We start from the raw sequence: 22,071 nt of genomic DNA, 5'->3' as shown, positions 1-22,071 counted from the left end.
TTCTTGGCATGCATGCTGCTTCATCTAGTACTGATACTGGAGCCATGAGTGTTCTTTCGCTTACAATCACCGGCTGGCTAGATGTTTTGAGTGTACGTAACAACCGTGGCCGATTTCGCTTGACCAGTGTCTGCCAAAACCAACGTAGAAACGAACCATCACTGCTGCTCGAGGGGAAGTCGATATGACCCAGTCCTGTTCAGGAGTCGTGAGTGACGTACGAAATGCCAGTGGCACCAGTATCTACAAGCGAGGTGGAATCACAACCACGTGGACCACCACCTCCTGGACAGGACAGTGATTTTCTGCATCATAATGGGGGGTCGAATAAATGGAAGAACCCACGTGGGTGTCTCCAACGACTATTTTCCCCATATCTTTTATGACATTTTGCCCACTATATTAGTGCCGATAATACAGGACACCCTCGACGCTCATGACACTAAGAGCCAGAACGACAGGAAGCATGTGGCCCTTACAGAATTTCAATTGCTGTTTGTCCCAGGATTCCCAATGAGCTTCCATTAGCCACGTACTACATATGCTTGATCCCATTGTTTTAAGGCCCATACTGCCTCTCATCCTTTTCGGTCATAATTTTCCAAAAGTCACTTCTTACCGTGGTTGCTACAGATCTCGTGCCGCTTAACAATTTAACCGTAACACCATTCAACAAGCCTGGTACGAAGGATGATCTGGCCACGAATAATCCGATTCATAGTGCTCTATGTGGTCAATGGCTTTTATAAACTAGCTTGTTCTCACGGTTGGTTGGTCTCTTAAGTTGACCATTATTCAGTTATTTACGATGCCCATGTATGTGACGGGAGACTAACGAATGTGCAATTAATCAAATCAGTTTAACTCCTTTTTTCAATAGAACAATTATTGAGACATCGTTCGGTCGAGGCATTTCACGCCTATTAAAATACAGGCGGGCTCCTATTTACAATGATCCACATTTGCGACATTTATAGAATGGCTCCATGGATCGATTTAAAACTTTGCTATCTCTCTCCGTTCCTCCTTCTCCTCGCGCTCCATCCACGCTTTCGCTCATTTTCTCTTCTCGCCCCCGTTCACTGGAACAAACTGCCCCTCCACATTAAACAGTCACCTTCACGCACTAGTTTCCGCTCCGCACTTATTGTTCCCGAGCTCACCCCACGACACCTTAATCTCGCCCTCACAATCACCACCGTTACTCTTCCCTCTTCATAGTCTCCTTATATGGGTATTACTCAGTCCCCGTTCCTTCAATCCATTCATCATCATCATTTACGGTCGTAAATTTCACTTTCACCGAATTCACGCACAACAGATTCGCCCCATTGCTTCGTCTCATCTATTTCATTCACCTCCTCTCCACCAAACTCTTTGGCTCTTTCGGTAAAGTCACGTAGATAGAAAAAATCTAACAAAAAATCACGACGTTTCGATCGCAACACAAGCCATCGTCCTCAGGTGAAAACGTATAGCAAGAGAGCTGCTGAAGCAGCAGGGCGTTATATAGGCCTGAGATGGGTGCAGCCCAAGGGTAAGTGGGCGGGGTTAGAGACGGAAGATGGAGGGCACCCCAAAGCTGTTGGGCTGGCTATTGTATCGTGAGAGATTAGCGTGTCAACGTAGCTACCGCCACATCGAGGCCTGAGATAGATGCAGCCCACTTACCCTTGCGTCTGATGGCTTTGTTCAACACGGTTGTATTTATTTGAGTTTGATGACCGCTTTTCTGAACACAAAGGCTTGGCTTCGAACAGGTTCTTTTTTTCAGTGGGGTCATTTTTAGGGAGGTAACATTATTATGAGATTCAGCGTAGCAGCGATGGATGTTTTTTTTAAAATCAAATAGTTTATTTTTTTTGCATCTATTCGGACAGCTACGCAGCTGCATGAGATTACAATACAATGCAGATACAGGTCGTGTGTAAATGTAACAGCATCTCAAGACAACGGAAAACACGTTTGGCGGGAGGCTTTTACTCCTAAAACCACATTAAAACACATTCCTGCAGAGGGAGCTCGTAGGAACGTTGGGTTGCTCGGTCAATGGCCTGCAGGGTCAACGGCGGCGTGGTGTATTCCGCAAATATGGCCGACTGTGAGGGCGGGCACAAGCCGGCGTGAGTAGGTTAAACGTTGAGTTTTATAAGGGCACCACGGGGTGACCAGCCCCTCCCCACCCAGCCCCACCCCTCCCACCCCCCACCCCGCCCCACCCTCCCCACCCAGCCCCTCCCCACCCTCCCCTCCCCACCCACCCAGCCCCACCCTCCCCATCCAGCCCCTCTCAACCCTCCCCTCCCCACCCAGCCCCTCCCCACCCTCCCCACCCAGCCCCTCCCAACCCTCCTCTCTCCACCCAGCCCCACCCCTCCCATTTTTGGATGCACGACAGACGGACGGACGGACACAATGGGCTGGTGTAACCAGGAGGTTCCTACCAGTATAAAATATGTGGTTTTGCCTGTATTTATGCATCGGGGTGCTGGCAGAGGATTGATGTTCGAACCAATATAGACATCAGACAGATTACATCACTTAGACCAGCAAAGCAGGAGGTATACGGTAAAACATTTTTAAGGTAAGGTGCGAATGAAAACACTTCGTAGATTAAACAAATGGGTGGCCATAGAGGAGGAAAATGAATTACTGGTTCTAACGCTATAATGGAATTCACGCTCTGACTCAAGGGAATCAGCTCTTCCCTTATGGCAATGAGGGTCCGAATACAATTACTTTCAGAGGAGTATTTGATTCTGTCTCTCACATTATGGGATTCTGGCTCTCACATTATGGAATGTTTGCTCTTAACTGGCATCGGAATTGTGTTCTGAATAGTATGGGATTTATAGTATGACTCGCCCTTTCATGCATCATGCGCACTGTTATGGACTGTCATGATATATATGATAGCGATGAAATTACGTGCAAAATCTTCAACACTTGTGGAGGGTCCCCTTTGACTCCTAAAATCAACTTAAACAAACAAATCTTGGTTTTTATTCGTGTATATATGGGAGGGTGAGTACATGATCCATGTTTTGACAAGTATGAGATTCAGATAGATTACTTTAACAACGGATTTTGATTCTAAATGTGATTTTAACCCTCACTAAAGTGGATTTGACGCAATGACTTGTGGGAGATTCAGGCTGGGATTGATGGAGGGCACTACCCTGTCATAAAAACTGTGATTGACACAATGCTGAATACTGACATACTTAGTTGCCTAAAGATGAAGAACAATGCATCAACATTCATTTTCATCATGCATTTACAATTGTGACACTCAGCTATAGAAGTCATGTTGACTGCATCCTGACTGCAGGGCGTGATTATCGATGTTATCAAAGTCAATTCAGATCAAGGTCACTAACATAGTCCACATGCCAATCCCCATCATGTCTTGAGTGTCACATAATTTGACCAGATAGTCACGACAACGTCAATCATTACCACTGCCATGTGCCTGGCTTATCAGGCAGATTATTTATCGGACGTGGTGCCACATTCCCATAGCCACTAGAAAAGCAGGCCAGCCGAGTCAGGAAGCCCAGATTTCCATGGTAGCAATACCGTGCCAAGTCAGCGACAAACCCAGATGCATGACCAGATTTGAGTGGGCAGTGTTGCTTTGATAAGGAAGCTATAACACATTCACCAAGGCCGTGGGAACATAGCATTAGTGAGCAGAATATATTAATGACTTGGATCTCTGCTTTCGTGGTTGAACAACTTTTGGGCCTCTCCCCTTCCATATACTGTGACATTAAGCATGTTTCCAGGGGGAGCAGTGACGCAGTGGTTCGCGCACAACACTATGGACCTGGTGATCCGAATTCTATTACTGTGGCGAGTGATATCCGAACCATTGTATACCACTTTGCGGGAAAGCAGCCGTAGTCTTCCAATGGATATCCTGGCCCCCACCAACAGAATGTGGAATTTCCACCACTGGCTCAGGCCCACACATTTTGAATGGACACTGACCACTCCTACCAAATGAACCTCATGGCGGGACCCCGACGTCCAGGAAATAAACGAAAGTAAAAATCGAAATTCATTATTTTTTTTGGCGACTCCATCCCACATAAACGCCGCGACCCACCTGGCGCGGATCATTCTGTTGTCATGTCGTCGTCCAAGCGCAGCAGCGAGGACGAATGCGCACAAGAGCTGAACAAGCGAATGCACTCCATGCTCGGGTACGGGCAGGATCATAAGTCTTATCCAAAGCTGCTCAAACTGCCGACACGACTTAAGTCCTTTATTTGTCATAACGTTATGCGTAACACAGTGAAACTGCTCTCTTATCCTCATTATTATTTGTGACCTACCAGTGTCTGCAGCCAGGATCAATCGATGACAATCCTATTACCTGCAGATATTAAACAGATGAGATGCGTTGCACCGTCAATTTCTCCTGTTTTGTAATACTTCTCTTGTCCGTATACATCTGCGCTGATAGTTATTTTTTGCGGTTAAGCCATAGTCCCCACATACCGCTCGTATCAATGCGGATAAGAGGAGCGGCGACCCACTACTCGGTAGAGTAACATTGGTATAAACGCTTGTTACAATATGAACAGCGCATTGAAAACGCTTACTATTTTATGTATACAAAGTGTGTTCACAAATCCACACTGAGTAGCACGATGATTGACAGGGGTGTAAATCATTTTTTTGATAGTGTAAGTAGTTTTCAGTTTCAAAGGCATAGTTTAACAAGACAACACTTGCCACAATCCTTCAAACCCATTGGTGAAAAAAAGCAAAGTTTTTGTTTACATTATAATATAATGTATATGCGAGAGCCGGGGGCTTATGGGACCCCGGGGTCCCGCCATAAGGTTCAAATGTAGGAGTTCATAATTACTTATCCTAAGGTTGCAGACAGCAGAGAGAAGTACAGCAAAAATCTACTGTCATGCTGTACTTCCATGCTCCCATATCTACGTGCCCTGCCTTCACCAACCAGTTAGCGTGGTCAAGCAGTGGCGGATCCAAGGGTAAGGAAATTATGGAGGGTGATCGCCCCCACCGCTCTTGAGACCCCAAAATTGGTATTCTATTGATATTTACCATAGAGAATACAATGTGCTTGTTTATTGACGTTGGGCAACTATGTTTTTGGACCGGCCTCCCCACTTGGATAGTTTGAGATCCACCTCTGTGGTCAAGTCTGGCCTCACAACACGCATTACTACCATGGCATGTATGTTCGTACACATGTTGAGCTTCTTTCGAACCGTACGTAGCAAACCGTGCGAACCGGAGGTTACGGCATGGGGAAGGAGCCCTCGTGCAGAAGTGGTTGACAAAAGGGCTGTGCATGTACGTGCACTTTGCCTCGTGGTGGACCATCCTCGTTGGAAACATTTAATTGTCTTTACATCTTGCACTCCCCCGAGTCTCAACACACCGCAGGCCGAGCCATAAGCGAGACAACACAAGCACGAGCTCAGTTTTATTTCACGAGTGCTGGCCTCTGCTAATTTGCGGCCTTAATTGCACCCTGTATGGTCAGCACACTGTACTGTGAAACTTCATGATAAATAACCGTGTAAAAAAATTCCATGAATTCACATCCTTTTATTTAAGCAGGTGAGAGCCCATTGATATTGTATGTACACAATTGCAACCGAGTAGTCAGTGGGTAGTTACGCTGCACTCTGCATCACTATGACGCCCTAGGCCTACAGCATGCAGATAATATGAAAGGCCCAACACCATAATTCATAGTGCATATACACGTACGTTACATTTCATAGTGCACACAGGGGCAAGGGCTGCACACACACACACAGTGAGACACGTTATAGGCTGTGAGGTTCAGTTTTCAATCGATTCTACATACCTACCAAGGGCGCCTTCAAGACATCAGCCTCAAACAGGAAGGCCCCCTTATCCCCTAGACTGTCTTCTGCAGGGACACTTGATGGTAGAGTGCATCACATTTTGATCCGAGATCTCTTTCGGGCCATAATTTGCGTGGAAACAAAAAGGCCATGCGAATTGGCTACAGTAATACTAACTCACAATATTATTGGAAATGGCTTAAATTGCTCCTTGGGATGTGCATCAAGAACTTGAGTTGATGAGACATCGATTTGATATCGGGAGAGAAAAGGTCAATCAATCAATATGGCAAGGTTCAAACTACACACGGTAGTGATTAGCGTTTGGGTAAGCGCCGGATGTGTTAGGGTCAGGCTAAAGACGTGCCTTGTTAAAGTTGACTGATAAAGGTTAGGCTTGTTAAGTGTCCTATTTATGGTGAAAGATGCCAGGCAGGGTTAAGACTAGGCGTGTTGGGGCTAGCAACATTTTAGAATGGGGTTTTATGGTTCAAGTTACATACCAGGCTTGCTGACATTCAACTTGCCTCCCACACAAAAGTCTTTCTTAAAATTTATACCGAATCACCTTTTATCATTTCAGTTCCATTTATTTTATACGAACCTCTCATCAATTTGCCCAATTTTCGATTCTGTTGTAAGGTTTCGATAGCGTATTAAAGTTTCATACGAACATCAATTATTTAAAAGTTCACGACAAAAAAGCCACAAGAAATGCCCTTTTACGATGTGGGATACTCCCGAGGCAAATTATTTGCATGCACTGGGTGCATTCAGAAAATTTGCATTCGGCGGCATAGCTATCGAGTGGTACAATTGTACCTGGGTCCACGGTTTGAAGATATGCAGGCGCTAGCCTTCAATGTGTGAAGGAAATTGGAGAGGGGACTCCATTTGATTCCCATGTTAACCAAACTGCAACACGATCTGCACCAAGCCCTTACCCAAATCGTCATGTAATTGTGACACTTTGGGTTGGGAGTCTAACGCTGTGTAGAGCAGTAACGTTGAGAAATCGGAGAGTTATGGTCACAGGCTCGCACGACCATACATTATTTAAAATGCTCAGCTAAAACACCTTAAAACATGAAAACAATGTCACTATCGTGTGGTGAATTCAACAACGAATCAGAGTAAAACTCAGCACTGCTGTATTTTCCTTTCGTGGCTGCATAGGACTCGGTGTTGGGGCACTGGCGAAGAAGCCCCTTAATTCAGCAGTGGATTGAAATGGCTTTTAAAAAAACATCCTGATGACGATCACTACCCCTTTGGCACTGCAGCACAACACCACAGCTTACCACAACAATCGTGGTGTTCATCAAGAGTCTTGTGTAGGGGATGACAACAATCCCATACAAGATGATAATCGCTTGCAGCAGTGTTTGTGGCAACTGTCACACTTTCCGGTAGGTGACTGGTGGCATAGTGGGTGAGCTTCATTTCGGTGGGCCCAACCAGGCCTGGTCGACAGTCAGATGTCATGAAAAACACTCATTCATTGGCCCCAAAAGCGCTACAGTGGACCCATAGTTTGTTTAAAGATAAACTGTACTGGGCACTTCATGCTATACGATTTCATTTTATCAAATCTGTATAAGTTATAAAATGTAAACAATTTCTGCAAGGACGTTTAAAAATAAATATAGGGAATTGCCGAGTCCAAACGGTGTCACATCGAAATGTGTTGTGTGGTCTATGAAATTAAACCATAATCTTTCCAGAAGCATTGTTCAGGCTCTTGTCACCAATTATGACTCCAGGTTCTCTCATCTACTGCAATAGAAACGAAATGTGGCAAATGACTGCCCTACTTAGATCAGACGTCATGGATATAACAGCAATAACATCCAAAGGCAGGCAAGGTCACTCGGACATGTGAATCAGATGGGACACAGATGACGTCATGGGAAGCAGTGCAAGGAGTAAGTGCAGCAGGCAGGAGGAAGGTGGAATTGTGATTTTAAAAAAATGGCACAGGGGAAGATTCTGCATGAAAAAAAAACCCTCAAATGCATTACGACAGGATATCCTGGAATGCCGAGCGGAAGCTTGCTGTAAATCGGCCAACATCAAAAACCTAGATCCCTTTCATATTCACGTTGTACGAGCACAGAAATTCAGCGTTCGACATTCCACGTCCATCCATTGGTTCCTCTCCAGGGGCCCGTCAGTTGATGTGAATCGCATTCCGGGGCAGCCTTTCTGGAATCTCCTGCCGGCGCCGACGGGCTCGAATGTTCCGGTTGCGCCCCTTGCCACGCCTGCCCGCGCACGGGCTGCTCCGGTGCTGCTGCAGGTGACCCCAGTAGCGGCGCAGCTCGGCCGGGGAGAACTGATGCGACGTGACCAGGTGGCTGTACTTGCACGCCGAGTAGGACACCCGCCAGTGGTTGAAGAGAAACTCGCTGGGCGGAGCGGTGGGCGTCACGCGGAGTTTGGCCAAGCACAGCCCCACGTAGACGTCCTCCAAGTGCAGCCGCCGGATGGTGAGGGACACGCGGTAGACGCGAGCGGCCAGCGTGCCCGACAGAACGTAGCCGGTGCCCGAGCAGAAGGTGGGGTACCTTTCCCCCGGGTACACCTCCACCGGCATGTACCATTTGCTCTCGGGGTTGCGGTTCGGGGAGTAGCCGCGCATCAGGTAGCCCGTGAAGTAGTCAGGGAGCGAAGGCTGATGGAGCTCTGGCTTGAGAACCGTGCTCACCAAAAACTCCACATTTACAAACATATCGCTGTCGGTCTTCATGACGTAGGCCGCGTCAGGGCAGTGCTCCGACACCCAGTGGAGGCCCATCATGGTCTTTAGCGTCAGATTGTAGTAAGTGTCCACAAAGTTCTGCTGCAGGAGGTCCCCGTGACGACGGCTCTCTTCCTCGAGGAGCGACTGCACACGCAACGATCCTGCCTCCGCAGGCGCCGCTCCCAGCAGGAAGAGCCGTTTGATGACGATGCCCGGCACCAGACTCTCGTTCCCCCACGTTTCACGGATAACCTGGCGGGCGTCGAGCTGCGCCGGCACGGAAGATATGAGGAGCACGAGAAAGGGGTGGCTCGGCATACACTTGTTGGGCTCGTTGAGGATGTACGCAAAGTTTTGGCTCTCCATCGGAACATCGTTGTCACCATCGGAGGCCGCGTGGGCCACAGAAAGGTTCTCGGCAAACTCCACGTGACCCATTGACACCAACCTGTGGACTGCTGGCCCCGACTTTGAGGTGTTCACCTTCACCGCAGTGGCCTTTGCATAAGCGGGTTTCCCGTCGCCCGCGTAATTCGAACGCCCGTCTGTCCACTCCGACCGAGCCCGCAGCGTCCACGCTGCTAGCGCGTCGGGGTTGCGGCGCCGTGTGAACCCCCGCGCGCGGTAGAAGACGCCTCCGTCCTCCCCCACTAGCAGCGGCGGCGGCTGGGGCTGTCGCTCACTCTCTCCGTAGTCTGGCGAAACCGGAGAAAAGGCGAAAGGGGCAGCGTGCCGCGAGCTTAGCCACTGTGGCGGGAAGGCGGAGAGGACGACGAAGAGGCAGAAGATGCTGAAGGGCCCCACGAGGTGCGAGCGGCACCCAAGGTGGCCGCGTTTCACTGACCAAGGAGGCCGCAGGAACCGCACCGGGCGGTATTTGCGTACCGGCATGGCCGAGCAGGGTCCTCAAACGCACGTGTGTGCGTTCCGGTATCGAGCGCCTCGGTCAAGCGCCCCGTCGCCTTAGTGGCGCTCTGGTGGGACGAGCTGAGCCGGAGCCAAGTCGAGTGGACCCCCCTCGCTTGTCTTCAAACTCGATTGAAGACAAGCCATTGGTTGGCCCTTCCTTCGCATTTACGGCCGAACGTGTGCTTGGTCGCACTGTCGAAGCAAGCGCGCTAGTTGAGAGATGACATCCCTTCTTCTTGTGTGAGGAGGCTTTTGTTGTTGTGATAGGACAATTCGGAGGCAGGTGCATGAGAGAGTTCATCTTTTGGTTGACCGGATTGATGAATATTGTCTTTTGAGTGCATGTAAAAGAAAGTGCACGCTTTTAGAAGACTCTACCATCTCATAAAGGTCACACACCAGTGCACAGACATGCTACAGCAGCTGCATTGCAGCCATTCCATTTTTTACCTTGATTTTATTGTAAGGGATGGAATTTTGTGACCTCCGACGATTTGAGTTCACATTTCACCACCGGCAGTAGCATCCCTATTTCAGTCTTATTTTGAGCCTCACATTTGCTTCCGATGATTTCCTTTGTTGTCAGTTATATTCAGCAGCTCCAGACCTCTGCCCGTGTATGCTGCTCATTCCTCGTTGAGACGACCCGGAGGACTTGGTCATCATTCAACCTGGAAATGAGATTAATTCGTCAATAACATGTTAGTCCCGATCTTTATTCTTTGTCACTCCCTAAGTCAGCTTTGTGAACGTGTCTGCTCGTGTTCATTCATTCACTTCATTAGTCACGTGTGTTTTTGGGTGTGCGTGCATGCACAGGAATCCCCCACTGTGCGTAAAGCGATGCGTTCCTGGGAAATGTCACTTGACCCGAAATTACTTAAAGTGATCTTTAATTTCCCATTGACATAATGTTAAAATCAGGGGTTGCGTTCCTGGCTGTCTTTTATGGGGAAAAAATGCGTGACTAAAACTAACGAAGTGTACAAACAATGCACATGATATTAAGTTAACATACATTTTAACGAATAGTAATTAACAAATAATTAGATAAAATTTAGAAAAGATGGTTTGCAGAGCTTCGCTGATTTTTATCTTCAATCCAGACACTTAAAAGTCTTTCCTTAACTGCTATACCAGTTTCACAGCTGCTATATGACTTGTTATAGTGGCAGTCAAATGTGCCACATTTTGAGCACATTGGAGAATGTTTTCCGCTTTAACACGACTAATTCTCACCGAGGTCAAGCATTCTGGCAATATTGACTGCCTTATTACCTGCTCCAAAACGCTCTACAACTTCGAATTTAACCTCTCGATAAATACATCTCCTTTGCATTTTCTTGCCAGAGGCACTATCATCATCATCATTTACTGTGCGTTTTGCACTCATCTTTCTAATCCCTTGGTACTCTTTTAAGACTACCACCGCACGCTTTTTTCCTACCTTAACACGTGATCAAATATCGCACGAAACGGCGGGCTGGCAGACGGAGACTGAACACCCAGGCAGAGGGATCTTCGTTGGTACAGGCTACGCGCTTACGTAACAAAAAATATAGTCCGTTTTTACTTGCGTTCCAAGTAAAGATTAAATAAATATATATTGCGCTTTTTTTTTTTTTTACAACGTAGGGCAAAGCATTACACTTAAAAGGAAATATGTTCACTCACGAATTGGCAACGCACATGTGAGACAACGCACAATGCAGCAACTTATAGCGGGGAATTCCTGTACTGGTATATTGTGCCACTACGCACACATGTAATTTCCTTTGACTTGCATGGTGTTTGCAGGTGTTCGCGTCTCATGCTTGTGTCTGCGTGTTGCATGATGAAGCGTGCGGTGGTGGCGCAGTGGTTCGTGCACTGCCCTGCGTACACTGGCGACCTCGATTTGATTGCCGGCCACAGCCAACACCGTTCGACAGTTACATCTGAACCGGTCCTGGGCCTCCCCCCTGAGGTCAACACACGCCTTAACAATGTAACTTGATCTCGTGTGGAAACATAAACACTGGGAAAACAAAGGTGCGCCGCACACAATTTGTTTTATTTATTTCTCACTCAATATTTATTCCTAACGCTGGTCTTAGCGGGTGGCTTGGAGTAGCGATTGTTAGCATAAGGTACTACCACTGGTGTACAACGTACGCCGATACATAATCCTATCTTAAGGATAGGGAAGTTACGTTGGATTACTGTTCTAAAGCACAGCTGGTAATCGTAAGCGCTATTCACGCATAATTTTTGCTCACCTACACGCACACGTCCGCGGCACCATAAGGGAAAATTAGGAATCTGAATATTTATCCGGGAAGAATCCGATGAGCTATGAAGCTCGTTTTCACGGATGAGATATGTCAACACGATACCTGGAACTATTGCTGGCTAGAATCAAGAAGCACCGATTGTGATCAGGAGTCGAGCCGAGATGATCGCAAGCCGTTACGCTTTCTTCACCACCTTGCCTTGCCGACCTTTAATAGACGCTAACCTTTACTCAGCGTTTGCTGATTATTCACAAAGCATTGTGAAGGTCGACTGGTCTCTGAGCGGGTGTGTGTTTATCTTCGTGGTAGGGAGGGTAGAGGTAGTGCAGTGGTTAGCGCGCTGCGCTATGAGCCCGGCCACCCGAGTTCGATTCCCGCTCACGGCCAACACTAGCGATGACAATTGGAATCGGTCCTAAGCCTCCGGGGAGACAAGGGCGGGCGGGCGGGCGTGGCGTTAGCCGCAGCATCCCATCGTGTGTCGCGACCCTCTTTCGAAGGCTGCTCGCTAGCAGCACTTGCCCCAAAACATTTGTCAAGGTTATACGGGGGATCTTTGGCTGTGTGCGTGCATGTGTACCCGCGCGTGACTGAACGCATCACCACCAGCACCACCATCAATCCCGCCCGCGTCCCCGTGACGCAGCATCTGACACATTGTTAATGAAAAGGATCCTGACACGCTCCGGGCTTAATTGAGGGTTAGGGTTAGGGCCCATGCCCGGGATAGCGAGCCCTGTTGCTGGTGGCTGATGTTTGATGTTTCGAGGTCGCGAGGCTGTCATTCCTTAGTAATACTAATTTAGCACTTTGGTATGATCACGGCCGCGTCACGAAGACACGCCGTGTTTCACAGACCGATATAGTCTGCTAGCAGAAAGAAGGCGATGTTGCTATGCGGTTTTAGCCAATTAAGTAATCGGCAGTATTTATTATAATTTGCCATTACACCGAAACCCACGGCCTGCGCTTTTATGGATCACGTCACTGATTCCGTTAACGTCCACTCGACGGCGCGCGCGTGTGGTTAACTGCAGTGGCACCTTGCAGCTATAACCAGGGCGGCCTTTGGGGGTCGAACCGCGCGCGTCTGCAACACGCAAGCAACGTTGCTGCCACTCGGTCATATCACCGCCGTTGTACAACGGATGTTGGCCTATTCATACCCAGATTGTGCCGATAACGCCCTATCTATCTCGTAGGCTGATCTGCAGGGGCTACATCCTCGGCATACCACGGCGCAGCAACATGCGAGTGTTGGGCCGTGCTGTTACGCTTCAACGTCTATGCTTCCTGCTTTCACCAACCCGTACTGGCCAGTGTGGTGAAGTATGGTCAGACTTATCCCCCACCCTCCTTCTCCTCCTCCCCCCCCCAAGATCGGCACGTCGCGGGGTGTTGGTGACCCCCCGCAGGTGCTGGGGATCAATGCGTTACACTGACCGCACACCTGCTTAAATGCACGAATTAATGAATTGCCACGTGTGGATTGGTTTGGTTGCCACATCTCGCCCGTTGGCTCCTGCAGACAAATGAAACGTCTGATTGTCAGGGGGTGATGAATGAATGCAGCAGAGCGGATCTCGTGCTTGGCACACAGGTTACAGCATACGACGCACACACACAATGCACTCACACGCACATCACTCACACACTAATACATGCATCAATCATATATAAAAGTACACACACAGGACACCCCACAGATAGGTCACTCATATGCAATACACACACACACAGTACCCTCATGCATCGATCGTACATACATCACTCATATACAACACACACAATTCACATGCATACATGTATACATACATCACTCATATACAATGCGCACATACAATACACTCATGCATCAATCATACATACATCACTCATACACAATGCACACACAATACACTCATACATCACTCACACAATGCACTAATACGTACTGTATATGAATACACTAATACATACGCAGTTCATACGTAAGTAAATACTCACATGCATACAGACGTAGTTCATACAGACACCCATCTATAAAGATCCCCCATTTAGCCTTAACAGACTGTAGGGGCAAGTGCTGTTAGCGAGCACCTATAAAGGCCGGCACGGCACACGAGGGGGTAGGTGGCCAACACCACGCCCGGCCGCCTTTGTCTCCCTAGTGTCGATGTTTACACATCGCACCAGATACTCATTTGAGGCTGAGTCGACCTAGGGGAGGCCCAGGGCCGGTTCAAATAATCGTCACTGATATTTGCCGTGAGCGGGAATCGAACCCGGGTCGCCAGGTTTGTAGCGCAGCGTAGCGCTAACCGCTGCACCACCGCTCCCCACAATCCATACATACTTTGATACGTACACTCAGACATGCATTGCTATCTGCTTTATATCCGATCCCTCCACTTTCAATGTTACTATCCATGACTCAGAATCAATCAGAATATGTGTTTATACTGGATGAATCCGATGAGCTATAAAGATATTTTTCACAGATGTCCAGGATAATTGGTTGTTTTATCATTTTATCTGGCAACAAAACTGACACCTATTTTACAAGGAGTCATGTTTACATAGATCACAATACCTGCAGTCGGAATGCAAACAAAAAACACAACTCTGATAATGTATGCACTGTCCTTGAAGTTGATTGGTCCACACCCGAGACAGCTTTCCTTAGAGCCTAGTCTCACATGGTGTTGGACCAAACATGACTCCTTGTTGAAAAAGGTGTCAGTTTTGTTGTCAGATAAAAGGGTAAAACAACCAATAATCATATTTTGCTACTGGCAAATGAGGTTCGAATGATGTAAATGCTTACCCCGAGCTCTCATACTCTGATGATGCATTGTTTTTTAGTTGTGCGCCTTTTGGCGTCATCTGTTCCAACACCATGTGAGACTAGGCTCTAAGGAAAGCTGTCTCGGGTGTGGACCAATCAACTTCAAGGACAGTGCATACATTGTCAGAGTTGTGTTTTTTGTTTGCATTCCGACTGCAGGTATTGTGGTCTATGCAAACATGACTCCTTGTAAAAAAGGTGTCAGTTTTGTTGCCAGATACAAGGGTAAAAAAACTATTATCATATTTTTCTACTGGCAAACGAGGTTCCAATGGTGTAAATGTCCAGGAGTTTCACAGATACCGATGCCAGTTCAGCAGCACATTGATCACAAACTGCTGTTGATGATGATGACGACATTCAAACATACAACTTACACTACTGAAATACATACGTTTATACATGCACTCAGATACAACATCAAGACAAAGACAAACAACACCCGTATAGCCTTAACAGACTGTAGGGGCAAGTGCTGTTAGCGAGCACCTATGAAGGCCGGAACGACACACGAGAGGGTGGGTGGCCAGCACCACGCCCGGCCGCATCTATCTCCCTCGTGGCGATGTTTACACACCGCACCAGGTACTCATTTGAGGCCGAGTCGACCCAGGGGAGCCCCAGGACCGGTACAGATAATCGTCACTAGTGTTGGTGGCCATGAGCGGGAATCGAACTCGGGTCGCCGCGTTCCTGGCACAGCTACCCCGACCGCTCCCCCGACCGCTTCTCGTAACAATTTTAATTCATAAAGTGCCCTTTAACAATCATCATCATACATATATGTGCTGTGCATACACATGAACAATGGATGATTGTTTTTTTACCCTTCTATCTGGCAACAAAACTGACACCTTTTTTTACGAGGAGTCATGTTTGCATAGACCACAATACCTGCGGCCATAATGCAAACAAAACACATAACTCTGATAAAATATGCACTGTCATCTGGTCCAACACCATGTGAGACTAGGCTCTAAGGAAAGCTGTCTCGGGTGTGGACCAATCAACTTCAAGGACAGTGCATATATTATCAGTTATGTTTTTTGTTTGCATTATGGCCGCAGGTATTGTGGTCTATGCAAACATGACTCCTCGTAACAAAGGTGTCAGTTTTGTTGCCAGATATAAGGGTAAAAAAACAATTATCATATTTTTTACTGGCAAATGAGGTTCAAATGATGAACAATGGAGTTCACCTCCTCGATCTACGGACGATGCGTGCCACTGATCAATAGAGCCCTCGACTCACAATTATAATGGGACGAGTTCAAATCCAGGTCAGTAGTTCGCTCAACCCATCACTCCCTGGGCTCGATAAAATCAACACTATATTGTGGTAAGTCAATAGTGGCTGCCCTCCAGCCAGAATAGCTTCTCGCATGCCATAGTAATGTGGAATTTCCACCGCTGACTAAGGGCTGTAAAAAAAATAAGCGCCGCTCCCCGCTCGTCGGAGCTGGAATCCACTTTGACTCGTTTTACCTTCACGATGTAATGGCAATGCATCATCGCTTGCAGTGCTTCGTTAATCCAACGCTGGGTGGTGGATGAAGAAAGACCTCTACACGCCGTATCGGTCATGAGGAATGCACGCCCATGCTTCACAAAGACGAAGATCTCCCGTCTAGCCTTTACAGACTGTTGGGGACAATTGTCGTCAGCGTTATGCTTCTACGCGCCAGTGGACACGGTCATTGGTAACATCAAACTAAACTATGAACTATTTTTTTTTTACCAGATAAGGCTCCATAGGCTTCTTTCTCAGCAGCGGCCTGGCACACTAATGGATAGCTCAACGCAGTGGTACATCGTGTGGCATTTATAGAAGCCATCTACTCTAAATGCGTGCCGTTGATTCTAAATGTGGATGGAAACTTCGGAGGACATGGAAGGAAATCGACGCGACCATGGGGATAGAGACACCGCAAACTTTAAATATACAGCAGCAGGCGTCAGGGTGGGAGGATCAACCCCACAAACCTCCTGTATACCAGGCGAGGTAGTTAACATCTCTCGCCACCGTGCTCAATACGGTGCTATATATCGACTTACCACAATGCCATGCCATCGTTGTGCATTTTCATTACTATGCACATGACATACACAACAGCACAACACACGTTCTGTGCAACATAGACACGTGCATACATCGTAACGTAGACCGAATGGCTCTTGTTGATGTCATGCATAATATGGACAGGGACACGGTTTGCAGCTGATATTGCGTTATTACACAATAAATAAACAGACGATATTGTGACCCCTTTCACACGGATGCGTCTTTCCACATGAAATAAAAAAACAACAACAACATTAAAGTTGTTTGTTTTCGACAAACCCCAATCTGCTCCTCGAGCCATCCGGGAGTGCGTGATGTCAGTAGCATTGGTCCGGCACAGACAACATTCCGGTACGGGTCCCGTTGCACGTATCAGCGAGGTTATGACATCAGAAATAGCACAGATATAAGGGTGTCGCAAATACCATCGGATGTCGCCGAGTTACCGCACGCACGCACGCCTCGACTGTTGCAATTCTCTGCCGTGCGGAGGGAAACGCCGAGCATCAAGAAACGTCTCCGGTGTCTCCAAAAACAGCCTCCTCGACAGAGTCCATCACCCCCCACCCCGCCCACCCCCCCCATGGCCGCACCTTCCACGAGATATGGAAACGTCGTGAAGGAGCTTGCACCGGTTGGTTTCCAGCGCGTGCGAGAGTCCGTTTCAAGGTCTGTATGTATTTACCGCAAGGCCGTAGCCACGGAGTCAACATTGGGGGGGGACCAAATCTTCCAGGGGGTCTGGGTGTCCCCCCCCCCCCACCAGAAAAAAAAATCTAAATTTGAAAACTCATTTCCTGGCATTTCCTGCCTAAAATATTGAAAAATTCACTAACACATGGGATGGACTTTTTATTTATTTTTTACAATTATGCCTAATAGTGTATTGTATTACATTGCTTTGTTTTTTATTTTTTACTTTTTCTTGTTTCATTGTATGTAATGGCAGAGATTAGGGATTAGTAAAGTACAACCATAACCACAATCATATAAACAGAAATCTATTTTAGAGCAATATATTGGGGGGGGGGGGACACATTTTGAGCATATTTGAGTATTTGGTGGGGGGGGGGGGGGATATGTCCCCTACAACAATATATTATTATAATTACGGTCTTGCTTTACCGAGACGGTACGTTGAACTTCTTTGGCACCGCACGAAGTCAACGGCGCCAATCGGAGGTGCGGTATTCGCTTTAATAGCAACCACCCCACTCGAGCGATGCCATCCACCCATCTGACACCATCACGAAACCCACGCGAAACTGCCGTTATTGACTTGGACTTGCTGCTGCTGCTGCTCTGTTGTGACATCCGCTCGGCTGAGGACAGAACGGAGTTGTTCATCTGCAGCCATGGTGGCCTGCGACAGTCTCTTGCCTAACGGAATGCGGTCCAGCCAATGGGCCATTTTAAGAATTTCGAATCTTTATTTAGACCACAAGAATCCGATGAGCTATGAAGATTTTTTTTAATAGATGTCCACTATGGGCGGGTCAGCGAGTTACAAACAGCAAATAATAGCCAAAAAACTGATAGGAGTGAATTTTTTTTGTAAATGATTAGCAAGTAACAAAATATAAATACGTAACAAATGAATGATTTACGTCCCATTCATCAAGATTTGGCAAGGCAACAAAAAAACAACAACAAAACAGTCCCAGACCACAACAGTCCCTCAATAAAATGGCACATGAACATTGAACTATCGATACACAGGTAACGGTCAAAGTTACAAATCACATTTACAAATGCGATTGTATCCAGCACGAATCAGACCGGACACAAAACATATATTTTTTATTTTTGCTCCGCACGTTAAGTTACATTTTCTCAGAGCCAACCGCGCTTCCCGTCTTTGTTTTTTAGCTGATTATGGCGCGTTATAATCTTGTATTGAGAGAGATATAGATAGATACTGGTGAACTGCCAAATGTTACAGGCAGGGACGTTCTCTGCGTACGATATGGGTGCTGGTTCGACTAAACATATATAAATACGTAACACAAAATAGTCGTTTGCTATCGTTGTGAATAATATCATCACAAATTAGACGAGCAGATAATGTCACCTTTATACATCTGTCCACATTCAATTAAGTTACCGTATCTGTTTTTAAAACAACCCATTGCCTCCCCCCCCCTCGCCCCAAATCAAGCACTCCCAGAGGGCCCATGGTTTGTCTAACTAACACACAGGACGCGGTTATTGGCCACGCACAGGGGACAAGATGTGCGAATAAATGATTTGGTGGCGCTTCAAGCTGCGTTGGCTGTGGGTCGCACAACAAAGTGAACGCCTTTGTCAATAACGCACACCGCTCGTGCAGAAGACACGACTTGAACATAATAATTATCGTCGCGGTCCCCCATTGGTGCAATGTTGCAGTCGCCAACTCGTATCCTCTACTCCGTCTCCATGAATGTGCTACGAGGAAGGGCCTTTGCCCAAAACGTCACCTGTTATGTGTTTTTTTTGTAGATATGCGAAGGAGACGTTGCGTGCTCATCTATTTATAAACATACTGTGTGTTCTCTACAGCGACACTGACGATTATTTGGCATTACGTTAGCGCACACACACACAGCAACAAAGATAAACGACCTCGTTTAGTAGAGCACTCTGACCTGGAGAGTGCTGTTAGCGAGCTCCTATTAAGATCCGGCAACGGTTTGGGTCAGCGCCATGGACGCACACACGACCCGGGCCGCCTTTGTCTCCCCATTGCTGATGTCCACGACAATGTCGCACCAAGTTGCTTCTATTTGGCTGAGTCGACCTAAGGAACACCTCGGCCGTAACTCGTCTAGACCGTAACTAATTTATATTTGCCGAGTGCTTGTGAAACTCGGTGTCCCGGTATCGAACCCCGATTAAATTAGTGATGTGGACTAATTACTGTCACGTCGACCTTTATTATTTCACGCGCGCGCTGTGCAGCCCACACACACACAGGGCCCTCCTGGAAACGAGACTTCAACCTGAGCGAGGCTTTCCAGAGTACACACTGCTGAATGAACAACTCCCCTCAATCCCCATCGCCATCCCTCACTATGATAAAAACTAAAATTGAAGCAACACAATACATTTGTTGAAGATATCATAGAAGTAATGGAGCGCAATCAAAGATGCCTCGTATAGCCTGAACAGACTGTTGGGGCAAGTGCTATTAGCGAGCATCTATTAAAGCCGGCACGGCTTTAATATATTCTGGCCGTAAATAAATATAAAGATCCCCCTTATAGCCTTGTCAAGACTGTTTGGGGTAAATGCTGTTAAGGAGCACGAGGGGGCTGGGTGGTCAGTACCATGCCCGGCCGCCTTTGTCTCCCTTGTGGCAATGTTTACATACCTGCACAAAGTACTCATTTGAGGCTGAGTGGACCTACGGGAGTTCCAGGAACGGTTCACATAATCGTCAGGTGTTCGTTTGCGCAGCGCGCTAACCGCTACACTACAGCTCCCCAGCGATAGAAATACACACACACATGAAATAACCGTGTATATGTGCTATAAAGAAGGGTCATTGCCCGAAACGTCACCTATCATGTTTTTTTTTGTTATTTCTGCTTCTGCATCACTGGCAACGTGGTATCACCAACTGTTTTGTTTACAATTATCAAATGCGTATACAGTACTTCACACACACACACACGTATACAGATACAAAAAAAAAACACAATGCAATGAACATAACTGGATGTGGATATGCGAATTGCAAAAATAAAAACACACGTACAATTCTGCGTCTTTTCAACGTAGATTGACGATTGTTTGTGGAATTGAAATGATATCTCGCGCGCACACCCGCACGCATTAAAGCGAGGAATGTAAACACAGGGCCACCGTGTCGATGCGGTGGGAGAGATAACGGCGACACGGGACGCTCCATCAGAAAAGCGCCACGCTCGTCCATACAGAGACTCGCGACGACTCCCGGACCCGCGTCACCTCGCACAGACAATGTCCACTCGTCACCATCAACACGCTCGCATCAACAAACACACGCGGAGACAACGGGACGTTAATAAGATCACCAAAATGCCAAAGACCACCCGTGTGCCTTAATAGACTTTATGGGACGAGTGCTGTTAGCGAGCACCTATGAAGGCCGTCACGGCACACGAGGGCGTGGGTGGCCAGCACCACGCCCGGCCGCCTTTGTCTCCCGATGTTTACACATCGCTCCATGCACACATTTTTGCCTAAATCGACCGAAGCAAGATCCAGGACTGCTTCAGATATTCTCCATCGGTGTTAGGCCGTTCTATTCCCACGAACGCACACACACACACACAACGCCTGTCTCTCGCATGCTTCTATGACCAACCTCGCAAGCGAGGCTCGCTCTATCATTGCTCCACGCTGAGCCGCAGAGCCATGCAATGCGATGCGCGTGTGCGGCCGCGCGAGCGATGGTGATGCTGTCGATGATGATGGTGGTGGTGGTGGTGATGATAATGGTGTGTGATGATGTGCGGATGGTGCAGATAGGATGAGTTGGGGTCACCTCTGTGTCGCGTCGATCTCTTCCTCCCGTGCCTCTTCTTTTTAACAGTCGGGGGCATCGTCCCACGAATTTGGGTCAAGCGCCGTCGATGATTTTATTTTTAAAAAAATATATATATATACGCGTGCGTTACCGTCTTCTTTCTTAGAGGAGAGGAATTCGCAAATCGCGCCGCTGTTGATGCCAGCTCGTTGCCACGGAATAAACACCCCCATCCCCCCCCCCCCCCAAAAAAAAGAAAACCCCACCGCCACCACATCTGCTGCAGTGGCTCTCTGCACAGTGGCCCAGATGTCATTTAATTCATTCATATAGAACACACACGCGCGCACCCGCCGCACGCACTGTATATGACAAACCCATTAATTGCCTTGCGCGGTCTCATTCCACCCAGACAATGAATGCTTCATGGGCGCGCAACGTTCACGCGAGCGCCGGCAAAATAAAATATTGATTACATTGTTTTTTTTGCTGTTTGTTCTCACCCCGTGAAAATGGTAATGCCACGTTCACGACGCCCCCCGGTCTACACGAGGCGTCGGCGACGGCCGGTGCGACGCCGGGGGATGGCTGCCAGGAGCCGACTGTGTCCCCCCCACCCTGCCCTGCCACACCACGGCGCGACGTCCCGGACGTTTTCAGGGATTATTTCATTTTATTCCTCTTCCTCTCTGCTGCCGGGGATGAGAAATTGAGCTTTCTCGCTCTCTTCTCCTCCGGCGCGGCGCCTCCACGCCGACTGCCCCTCCTCGCCTCGATCCGCCGTTCATATTCCGCTCCTACTCCTCCTCCTCCGCCGCGTGCGTGCGAGGTCGTGGCGCGCGCGGGGAGCGGTGGGGTTGTGGTTAGCGCACTGCGCTACGAACCCGGTCGCCCACGTTCTAAA

At 47.8% G+C, this 22,071-nt stretch overlaps 1 protein-coding gene across 3 annotated transcripts; it reads right to left on the bottom strand.

The window, feature by feature from the left end:
* Positions 1-2,422: 2,422 nt before the first annotated feature.
* On the bottom strand, positions 2,423-21,812 carry B3GALT2 (beta-1,3-galactosyltransferase 2). Of its 3 annotated transcripts, none has more exons than XM_061561486.1 (2): positions 21,186-21,812; positions 2,423-10,184 (listed from the first exon to the last, which is right to left on the bottom strand). In XM_061561486.1, the coding sequence occupies exon 2, from the start codon at positions 9,493-9,495 to the stop codon at positions 8,032-8,034; it is 1,464 nt and encodes a 487-aa protein (XP_061417470.1). In that variant the 5' UTR covers positions 9,496-10,184; positions 21,186-21,812; the 3' UTR covers positions 2,423-8,031. The 3 variants fall into 3 exon arrangements, with proteins under 3 accessions (XP_061417470.1, XP_061417472.1, XP_061417471.1); XM_061561488.1 differs by having other exon boundaries at positions 21,671-21,812; XM_061561487.1 differs by lacking the exon at positions 21,186-21,812 and adding an exon at positions 12,367-12,498.
* Positions 21,813-22,071: the final 259 nt, after the last annotated feature.

The sequence above is a fragment of the Lethenteron reissneri genome, chromosome 27 (assembly GCF_015708825.2).
Source record: "Lethenteron reissneri isolate LAM-NWPU_2019-01 chromosome 27, ASM1570882v1, whole genome shotgun sequence".
NCBI lineage: Eukaryota > Metazoa > Chordata > Hyperoartia > Petromyzontiformes > Petromyzontidae > Lethenteron > Lethenteron reissneri.
Note: the sequence above shows the minus strand (reverse complement) of the source record. Positions and strands in the feature narration are given on the sequence as shown.

Excerpts from the sequence above, each read along its gene's own strand:
- B3GALT2 (XM_061561486.1), bottom strand. The coding sequence starts at position 9,495 with ATGCCGGTACGCAAATACCGCCCGGTGCGGTTCCTGCGGCCTCCTTGG.